This window comes from Prunus avium, chromosome 4 (assembly GCF_965620075.1).
Source record: "Prunus avium chromosome 4, drPruAviu1.hap1.1, whole genome shotgun sequence".
NCBI lineage: Eukaryota > Viridiplantae > Streptophyta > Magnoliopsida > Rosales > Rosaceae > Prunus > Prunus avium.
This window is the reverse complement of record NC_142287.1, coordinates 35,048,572-35,059,753: the sequence shown is the minus strand read 5'-3', so window position 1 is coordinate 35,059,753 and position 11,182 is coordinate 35,048,572. Positions and strand designations below refer to the sequence as shown.

General features: G+C 37.9%; 2 protein-coding genes across 2 annotated transcripts; both read right to left on the bottom strand.

Annotated features, from left to right (window-relative positions):
• Positions 1-1,372: 1,372 nt before the first annotated feature.
• Positions 1,373-2,044, bottom strand: LOC110770394 (uncharacterized). Its single transcript, XM_021974528.2, has one exon. It carries the CDS (start codon positions 1,957-1,959, stop codon positions 1,504-1,506), a length of 456 nt encoding a protein of 151 aa, XP_021830220.1. The 5' UTR covers positions 1,960-2,044; the 3' UTR covers positions 1,373-1,503.
• Positions 2,045-2,440: 396 nt separating this feature from the next.
• On the bottom strand, positions 2,441-11,161 carry LOC110770405 (uncharacterized). Its single transcript, XM_021974547.2, has 22 exons — positions 10,214-11,161; positions 9,879-9,993; positions 9,552-9,652; positions 9,323-9,414; positions 8,726-8,861; positions 8,527-8,595; positions 8,268-8,369; positions 7,974-8,072; positions 7,297-7,407; positions 6,902-7,108; positions 6,500-6,607; positions 6,007-6,102; positions 5,835-5,891; positions 5,130-5,276; positions 4,973-5,032; positions 4,765-4,869; positions 4,314-4,475; positions 4,086-4,159; positions 3,818-3,941; positions 3,403-3,491; positions 3,097-3,217; positions 2,441-2,984 (listed from the first exon to the last, which is right to left on the bottom strand). The coding sequence occupies exons 1-22, from the start codon at positions 11,141-11,143 to the stop codon at positions 2,826-2,828; spliced, it is 3,264 nt and encodes a 1,087-aa protein (XP_021830239.2). The 5' UTR covers positions 11,144-11,161; the 3' UTR covers positions 2,441-2,825.
• Positions 11,162-11,182: the final 21 nt, after the last annotated feature.

The following is an 11,182-nucleotide window of genomic DNA, read 5'->3' as shown; positions in this document are numbered from 1 at the left end:
TTCTTCTGTTAGTTGGAATATTTAAGTTGCATAACCAAAACCAAGTAGATGGACAGATAGATAAATACTTGATACCAATCTCATTCGATATAGGGGTCCACTTGGTGACTAGTAGATAGATACTTCACCAAAATCTCATCTGCTAATATGTAGATCCCAGCTACTGGGTTGGTCCACTGCTAAATTATGAAATTTGTCAGCAGATGATATTGAAATTTCCTGTTGGTTAGATTTTGTTAAATTTCCCAACTTCTGTCACATTCAATTTTTCTAAAGGTCATTTTTAAAGGAAAAGAGAGGAAGGTTAAAGAAGCTTCGATGCCTGCATGCACCACTAGCTCCTGTCCTCCCACAAAAAACTCAAAGCATTACTTCTAGTTGCATCATGAAAAGCCAAAGCAAGGGAAGAAAGAACAGGTACATGCTATCATTGAAGTTGATTTTGGAAAGCAAAAGCGTGTTGGCACCTTCCTCTGAAAAAGAGCTTAGTCTTAAAGCTGTAAAAAAAACCTTTGAAAAAGCAGCCCTTTAGGTTAACTTATAAATCTCACATTATGTAAGTTGTTTTTTTCCCTTCTAATTATCTTAAAACCAAGTTTTTTTTTTCTGGTTACATTGGAAGGAAAGAAACCACTCTGGGGTTTCGATCTTGGGTGCCAAAGCTGGGGAGGGCCACAACCACTGTGATAACTCCACTCGACATCTTAAAACCAAATTTACTTAAGCCTTGGTGAGATTTTCAACAGTCTCAGTGAGTGGTTAACTTACCCAAACAAAACAACCAACAAAGTGAGACTTTTAAAAGATAAACAAAACATAAAGAAGTCTCAAGGCATCCAAGAGGCAAGAGGACCAAGATCCAAATTTCAAATCAAGCTTTCATGTGGCATTTGGTGATTGAAGTTTGCATGTGGCAAGTAAGACTTCAATGTTTGGTTACAGCAGTTGCAGAATTAAAGCACTAGATTGATACAAAGGGTGGGGGCCATTGTCCTTTCTTTTCTCTCCTCAACCTCCTTCCTCAATGGAAAATGGGGTTCACCCACCAACATCCCTCCCTTCCTCACTCACAGCAATAAACAAAGGAAGATGCTTTTGTCAACGTCTGTGCTTGACAAAGCAGCTAGAGCCTTTTCTTTTTCTTTATATTTCTTTTCACTGTTCTTTTTATTGAATTATGTGATATTTGTTGCGCGATTAGCGGAAGGAATAGTTTCAGCCTTTCAAATGCGTTTTTTCTGCTCTTTTTTTTTTCTCTGTCCTTTCCTTTTGTTTCTCTTGCAGACTTGAGTTTTGAACAAAAATTAGTGGGAGCTCAAAATTAATAATACATTTATCTGTAAAAGACTACTGATTTCAGCTGAAAGCTAGCTAGTATAAAAAGTTATAAACCCATTCTTTTATATATATAGAAAAAAGCATTAATAATAAAACATAGATTTCTCAAGGACCCAGATACAAGAAGAGTAGGATAAGATGTTAACAGGAGGAACCACTTTTAATTTAAGGAAATGGGTTCCAAAACAGAAGAGAAAGCAACAAGAGATTGGGAACCAAAATAGGAAGCACAGGATTAACATCACCCCCAAGGCGTTTTCTTCTCATCCTCTTCCTAAAATTCTCTCTCCTCTGCTCATCACCCCACTGAGCTTCCTCTGTTCCTTTTGCAAGAATCAATGGCGGGGGCAGGTGATAAGGGCATTTGGACCTCCAAGAAGTCTCAGGAAGCCCAAATCTGGAGACCCTTTTGAGGAAGAGAGAGATGCCCCATTGTAGATGGATAGGAGGGAAGGCGGATTTGGTGCAGAGGACTGGTGGGTAGTCCCAGTTCAGGTAGCATGGGATTTGGGTGGAGATGAAGAACTGAGAGTGAAGAGGTGGTGTGGTTGTTGGGTTGATTAGGACATGAGTTAATGCATGGAGCCTTTGCTCCCATGTCGTGTCTTCCATTTTTTTCATACTTATCTCTCTATCTCAAGAATCGAGATGAGGTTGGTTGACTTGAGAGGAGGTAGGCGCTAGGCGGCCGCCTAGGCGGTCCTCTTTATTTTTTTGGAAATATATTTAAAACATATAGCCGCGCGGCTATACTCTTTAAATATGTCGATATGTCGTATATTATAACAGTATAGCCGCGCGGCGATACTCTTTAAATATGTTCGACATGTCGTATATTGAAATAGTATAGCCGCGCGGCTATACTGTTAATATGTATATATAGATTTCTTTATTTTACTTTTTGGTTTGAAAAGATGTTTTAAAGGTTAAGCTCAATTCTTTTTCTTTTAATTACATAATCTGTTAGATAAGTTAAATTTCTAATAACACTAGTATTCAAACTTAAGAAAAATAAAAAGTTAATACCTTGGTCCTTACTTAGAAAATAAAATTAATAAATACATTGCAGCGAGCTGATTTGAATTTTATGAAATGCGGCCAATAAGAAGAAAACAATTTTATTGATTATAAAATCAGTAGTCTATTTCCTCTTGGGTAGAAAGTAGAATCAGTGTTCTTCTAACTGAAGGCATCCTCAAAGAACACGTTACATCCCTCGGTCGTTTTTGTAAAACTCAATAAATTGTAAATGTGCAATTTACAGCTTAAAATTTTTACTTGCGGCTATAGGTATATAGCCTATAGTTATTACACTTTGAATTGCAATAGAACTATATATACACAACTAGTGGTAGCTGTCTCTTTAGTGCCCTCTCATTGCCACATGCTCACAGCTCCTTATCTGGAACAGATATGTTATTAGAAAGCTTATTGACCATTGATTCAAATCTGTAAAATGTTGCTACTGGGGTGTGGATGAGGGTGAGCTAGCCATCAGAAGGGAATCTGCATGGTTCAATTCCCCAAGTCTTCTCAGCGTAGTCTCGGATTGTTCTGTCGCTGCTAAATCTCCCCGACCCGGCCGTGCTAAGGATGCTCATCTGAGTCCACTTATTTGGATCCGCAAATGCTTTATCAGCAGCAGCCTGTAGTCATATAGATTCAAATCCCACGCACCATAGTACGTTATACAACACCAAACTCAAACTGCATATATATGCTTTGGGTTGGGACTGCCAAGTAAACAGAAATAATTACCTGAGCCTCTAAATAGCTTTGAAAATCAGAGCCAAGCAAATAGAAGTCTTTACCACCGTCCACAGTATCACATAGAGATTCAAAATAGTCTTTAAATCCGAAATAGCCATCTCGGACCATCCTACACATAATAAATATCACAGCAGAATTAGAACCTGAGGAAACTGTTGCTCAAACAACATCACTCAATGGTCAAAAACGACTTCAAACACATGCCTTCTAAAGAATCTGAAAATTCTAGACTGGTCACCCAATCACTAACTGGCTAAGTGAGTATGATTGATTGAAGTGACTGTAATTGCATACCTTATAACACGTGCACATTGCAGTGGCATTTTAGGAGATACTTCCTCACGCAATTTGGGAACTTCATGAATCTTTGCCCCGAACAAAAACTGGAGAAAGCAAGTTCTAAGAGAATTATCTCTGCTATACTACAAACAAGTATATACCAATCTAAAATCTTGAAATAGTCAATACACAGATTCCATCTTGCAGAAGTTACAGCAAAAGCAAATTTCAGTTGATCGACAATACTTGACATCACAATCAGCTAAGCTGAATTCAACTACATTAAGTTGGCTACATAAATCTCATTCGGACTTTCCATTCTCTACGGAAGCTCATGTTATGTAAAGTCAAACGTCATCTATCTTTAGAGAAGGTCAAAGATCAATTCATATCACAGTGGTATGTTTGTATAACTTCATATAACATTTACCAGGTTGTCTGCTCCTATTTCTTCAACAATTTCAACTGTAGACCCATCTTCTGTAGCTAAGAGTAAACATCCATTCATAAGAAATTTCATGCTTCCAGTTCCAGAGGCCTCGTGTCCTGCGGTGCTGCAAAGGAATCATCACAAGTTGAGATATCAAATATGAAAATCGCAATAACATTGAAGTTTGGCCAAGAAACTCCAATAAGTATTTTGAAAGATTGTGTTTTTTGGGGTTTCATCAAATTTGGATGCTGCAAAGTTTGCAAACCTTATATGCTGTGAAAGGTCAGCCCCAGGTATTACCAATTCAGCAACAGATACATTATAATCAGGAATAAAAACCTGGAATAACAGAGAAATTACATCAAATAGAAGATAATTGTATCCATATGTAGAGTGAAAAACCAGAGATTTTAACTCATGCTAGTTCCTCTCAATATTTGTACAAAACCAGATAGGAAGAACGCATGGAAAGATGCATAATTCTTTCTCTTACCAACTTCAGAAGATCTCCGACATCAGTGTCATTATTTATTTTTTCTGCTACAGCATGACAAAGTTTAATAATCTTCTTGGCAATCTCATAACCGGGAGCAGCTTTTCCTCCAATAATGCAGACACGAGGTACAACCTTACTCCTTTGACTTTTCTCCATGTTCTGCAGCAAAGTGCTCATCTTATAAGTGGAGGCAAAAAGGAAAGAAAGCTCTTACCAAAAAAGAAAAAACATGAGAAGAAAGCTCCAACTCCACATCATATCTCATTGAAAAATCAACAAATTACTGTCCAACAACTTCTTAAATTACTGCGACAAGAAGATGAAAACGGCATGCACAATACTGGAGGATGGTGATAGCTCCCTTAAGAAGGTATAAGGTAATTCTTTGTTAATAAGTTAAAAAAAAATATAGAATGGAAAGTTCTTCACCATAGAAAATCAGATTCACCTTGATACAGTCATATCGATGGATAATGCCAAGTATATTAAGCAGCTGTCTTTTGTATTCGTGTATTCGCTTTGTCTGCACATCAAACATTGCATCTAAACTAACCTGCAGTTGAAAGTGATAAATTTCAGTGTAATCTATTAGACAATCTTCTAGACAAAAGAGAAAAGATGAACAGGATAGAACTTCTAAGAACTTGTGACCAAACCTTCACACCACTCATCGCTTCAATGTACTCAGCGAGCCTCATTTTGTTAACCTTCTTAACCTACCACATGAGCATATATACAATAATAATAATACAAAATAATAATAATACAAAAGAAGCCAAAAGCAGCTGTACAAATATCAAGCATAGGGAGTACCATCATCCATTCTTGTTGAAGGTCAGGATCTGCTGCATATGCTCGCAAGCCAGTTAGAAGGTCAACATCACGAATCCAAGCTTCTGTTCCAAGCCATTTTGAGATAAGAGCACAGAGGCTAGGATTACTCACCACAATCCAGCGGCGCTGAGAAATCAAATGTCAGTACATTATCACATACATGCATATAAACTGTATACTGTTAAGAATAATGATGAATCCCTGATTCATCGATGCATCATAAGAACAACCTTTGAATATGTTATGAGCCATATAATAACAATAATAGTAAAACTATAAGCACGTGTATGTATGCATGTATATGCGTAAATAGAAACCTCTCAGACCAAGATTACAGATTGTACAGGAATCTATTCTAAGTTCCACAGCATCATGCATCCAAATTAAGTGGTCACCAACAGAGCATCAGAGTCAAACATTAATTCAGACATATTAAAGAAAACTGCCAGAAAGGTTGAGGCATCCCAATTTACTGCTCAACTGGGGTGGTTTAAAAGCTTAAACTATGTCGAACACTCTGCTCCATAAGCCCTATTTGATGACTATAACAGCACAAACTACAAAGGTCATAAAAACCCGTCTTTGGAGGTGTGTATCTCACCATTCTTCTTCAACCACATAAACAGATTGAATAGTCTAATGAAACTAGCAAGTACTATATAAAAGATGCTAAGAACTTTATACCTGGGTAACACCATTTGTCTTGCATTGAAATTTCTGAGGCCACAGCTCATAGAAGTCCTGTGAAAGAGAAGAGGTGTCAGATGACCTAATTTAAGGTATCATAAGAATTTAGATATCTTCAACTTTGTCATAAGACAAGGGAAAAGACAACGATGCAAGGAACACATAGTACCTTGAACAATTTTGCTTTTAGCAATTCTGAATGTACTTTGGAAACACCATTCACAGTATGGGAGCATACAATTGCCAGGTTAGCCATTCGGATACTCTGTCAAATCAAATGGTAATTAAAGGTCAAATTGCTAAACAAAAATTTTCTCATTAAGAAGACCAAAGAATCCTTAATAAACACCTTAAGAATGTACTTTTGAAAGGGGTAAAAGAAGCCAAAAACTCATTGAAGTATAAAAGACTGCCTTGCAGAGATTTCCAAATGCCCCTTTTTCTATGCTCTTCTTTTGTTATGACATCATTTATGAGAGTATTATGCATAGGGGACATAATATGATTGCAAGAAGAAGCACAATGGTGTACGGATTAACTGTAGAGTTTACAAACTACTACAGATAATACCAGACGCCAACCACAATTGTAAGCCCAAAATCATATATCTATCAAGAATACAATCAAATATACCATCAAATACAATATGGTTTTAAACATACCTTCACAGCGCCTTCCTCAATAATTGACATTCGGGATAGCCGATTGTAATCTAAACCAATCCTCTTCTTCAACTCTTCCACAAACTTAAAGTTTATTTCATATATAATCTGGAGCAATAAAAACCTCACCACAATGATTTGAGTGACAAAATAATAATCTCATAAAATAATGATTATTGAACAGATAATTCTATTATAATTAGTTTAAAAGGTTGCTTCAGTATAAAGGAAAGCATAACAATCTGATGGAAATAGAACTCTAGGAGTAAAGATGAACTGGTGCACGAATTGATAAAAAATTTCCAAAAACCTAGCAGAACACTATCTTGATGTAAATTTGTAATATATATGGCAATTAAATCAATATTTCTTCATGTCGAAAAAGAGTCTTTAGAATCGCACTTGTAAATGGCGTGGGAGAAGACTGCCCAGTAAATCAACAGGGATTTTCTCCAACCCTTCAGCAATTACTGCATGTATTGTGAACGAAAAGATTTTGCAAGCAATGTCCCACGCTTTATTCCAACCCAAATGCTCTTTATCAACAAGCACTCTCATGACCTCAGCTATTGCAAGAGATGGGTGAGTATCATTGAGCTGCAGAGCAACCTAATTAAGACGAGGAAAAATGAGCCAAGGAAAAAAGGAAAAACAGAAAAGCAAACCTGAACGACTATCAGAGGAAAGTAATATATATAAGTTCATTGTAGCTAAAACAAGCTGCCAGATAGGGTAATAACATGGTTTATTCCCTAGAAATCAACGTATGATAAAACGCATATTATTAAGACTTGGACCTTCTCTGGAAATTCATCAAAGTTACTGTGAGCCTCTTTAAATCTCCGAATTATGTCTTGTATGGATGCTGAGACAAAGAAATATTGTTGCTTCAATCGCAGTTCCTTCCCCTGTAATACAAAATAAAGAGAAAAGGGAAACATGCTAAGCAACAAATGAGAATATATATGAGTCATCCCCATGGAAACCACGTAACTGAGTTCATGACTTTTCTCCAAACTTCTAAGAAGCTACATTTTCTCAGAAACATGCAGATAAAACAAAAGAATAATAATGATAAAACCATGTTTCTTTTCTTCAAATAAGTAAACATGATTTCCAACATAATGCAGGAAAAGAAAGAAACTATCATGTACCCAAGACCTCAAAGATGTTTAATGTTTACAAGGTATAGAAACGCAGGGAAATAACAGCATGATTATTATAGTCCAAAATCCTAAAGATTGAGAGTTCAAGCTATCCGTACAATTCTTATACAGAATGCTACATAACAATATGTTGATAAACTGTCCCAGCATCTATAAAAACCTTAACGATAGGCATAATGGAAAATCTTCATCTCATTGAAGTAGCCAGTTTCTGCATGAACATATCATCTTTTGGTACAACACAACACATATTCAAAATATATTATAAATAAGCAATAAATAAAGGCATTAAGAAGAAACAAGCAAACCTGAAACGAACGGTCATCAGGGTACAATACACTACTTATATTTTCTGCTTTCTGTCTACAAACAACAGCATTGATGTAATCTCCAGTATTATAAGCTTCCTGCATGTGCGGATCATTGCATAGAAAAATTAGTCTCACCTAAAATTTATAGGAGGCAAGAGATGGATTCTATTGAAACATGAACAATTGGAGGAGAGAATACTGTAGCTACTCTTTCATTTGGGATTTCCGTGGGATATTGATTAAAAATGCATTTCTGGAAATGCATAATGTTTAATGTTAGTAAAAAATTACCATATCATGTTGATCACTTGGTTTTCCGGCCCATAAACGGAGAGTAATAGTATTCCTTGTTCCATAACCAGGTATGGGATTATCATAAGCCACAGCTTCTACCTAGCAGTGTGGAGACAAACCACTAAGCTGAAATAACCAATTATATTCATCATGTTTACAAGATGCAATCCATCTTGCATATATGAATTAAACAATATCAGAGGATTTGTAAAACGAATGCAGCCTTAATTAATGGAAAAAGAGTTCATTGTCTTACCACTTCTCCAGGGATCCAAACATTGCATTTTTCTCCATTCAAATTTTCCTCTTCAACGACCCCATAGAACTTATCCATGTATATTAAAAAAAAAACAGAAGTTAGCAAAAGGTTTTGAAGTTTTAGGAGATATAATGAATATCAAAACAACCTCGATTATTCAATGAGCACTTTAAAAATAGGAGTAGTATTTGCATACCTTCACTGGATACGTTACATGAACCCGCTCTGTTTCCCAAGGATTTCCAAAGTTCAACCAGAAATCAGGTTGTTCATGTTGGAAGCCATCCAGTATAACCTGGCGGAATAATCCATATTCATAACGTAGTCCATAACTGCAAATTGAAGAGGCAACATCACCAAATTACATCCCATGTAAGAAATTGTTGGCAAAAAACTAGTTCCATAAAAAAAATGGTGTGGAGTTTTCATATTGATTAATAAGTTTAGTTCTCAAAGCCATTAAGCATGCACATTCTTATAACGCATAAGAAAAGTGAGGCACATCAAAGCATTTCCTATGGGATCACTAGCCTATTTGAGTTTTGAGTTCTCTCCAGAGACTGCTTCTATTCTAATTTATAACGTGTAAAGAATCATGTCTGCCGCATTTGTTTATCAAGCAGGAATAATATGTTATACATTGGAGGTAACCGTCGCTTCCCTAGACTTCACTGTCTTGGAGGAGGAAAGAGACCAAAGAGCTAAAAGGGACCGTCATCCTAGTATTAAAGACAACAAATTGATGGGGGTATAATGAATTAGATTAGTATATGCTAACAGAGAGTCGGCATACCCCCATGCAGGATAGTCCAAAGTTGCCATAGAATCCATTTGGCAAGCTGAAAGACGGGCTAGGCCACCATTACCAAGGGCAGCATCTCCTTCCTTGAAACATCAGGAAAACACTTACCATAGCAGAATAAATTGCTAAATTAAGTATATATACCATGGTGTGCATGGTATATATAAGAGATCATAATGGGGGAATGACGTCAGCAAAAGAAAAAGGCGTGCATACTAACTTGCTCTGCCAAAACTTCAAACTCAAAACCAAGCTGGCTTAAAGCATCTGCATATTGATCCCGGATACCAAGGTTGATGACACTATTTGACAAGGAACGACCTGACAGCTCAATAACAAATAGCATTTCAGCGGCAAGCCAGCAACTACATCAAGGAAATATATACAGCACTAAATTCGGAACTCATGGAAAACAAGCAGTCACTTCAATACAAGATCAAAATGAAACATTATCAATTAGTCTAGAGAGGCTTGAGGTTAACAGACACTAGCATCATCCAAAGTCCATAGATTGTATAAAACAACTCTGATGGAAGTACATAAATACCCATAAGATACTCAAACGAGAGGAAGTATACGCGCTTAGGGTCTTTCCTCTTGAAGTAAAGCTGAGTATCATGCGAACGTTCAATCAACCGGTCTCTTACACTATGCGCCAAGGCCTGCAAAATAATCATAACAAGTGTAAATAAATATGCAAACACTTGATAACTACAGTAAAACTCAGGGAACCCAGAATAATGATAAATGACGAAAATGAAGAACATTTCCCGCCAAATTTGAGAACATTCAACTGTGCCCTGTTATGCCAATTTTGGAAACCACAAAATCAAACTATTCGAAAACATAAGCCCAAAGATTACTATAAGAAAACAAAATTACCTGATAAGCTTCAAAATCATCGAAGTTAAAGCGGGACCTGGCCACTGTGTACTCAACGTGACGAAGAATATCCTGCTGCAGACTAATCGAGTCATTTTTCAAAAACCCATCCATTAGCCTGAACATCCTTTCAGCCTTGGCACTATCGGAGCCCAAGCTCATGCCCAAACCCGACCCGGGCCTGCGGACCATCACACCTCGCGTGGTGGGACTGGTGGGACCCATCGAGACCGTACCACCGTCTTCGATGGCGTCGGTCAGGGCCTTCTTGATCCTATCTAGGCTATCCGGGTCAGCAATTTTCGCGCCATGAGAATCGGTGACGAAGAATCTTTTGACGAAGAAGTCGCCTTCGAACTCGACGGTAGCTTTTTCAACGTGGAGGCCGAGGACTTTGAAGACGCCGGTGATGACCTGGAGGAGGCCGATGCGGTTTCGGGCTCGAATCACGAAGAGCGTGCCGGACGGGTCGGATTCGGACTCTGAGTTCTCGACGGTGACAGATGAAGCGGCGGAGGGCAGCTGGCTAGCGGAGGCGCGTATGGGTTTGGCAACATGAGTGCGGCCGTAGAGGATCGATGATCGCGATGACCGTGAGAAGCTTCGAGAATGTGAGGGAAATAGAGGGAACAGAAAGGTGGAGGATGAAGATGCGAGCTTCGATTGGTCAGTGATGGTGAAAATCCGTGAAGATAGCGTCGACATTGTAGAATGCGGGGATTTGGAGGGATCACATTCGCATGTGGAGAGAGACTCTGGTAGAGAGAGCTTCGGGGTTTGGAGGTGGAAGAAGAAGGAGGAGGAGCTTTGAGTGCAATCACAGTGAGCCTGTGAGTGACTGACCGTGATAGTAGGAAAAAGGGGCTTTCTGGACTTTTCACTTTTGGAGGGGACAGGGTGAGGATACCAAGTGGACAGCCTCATATTCATACGGTAAGGCTTCGTATTCTTTCTCGCCACCTATTGATT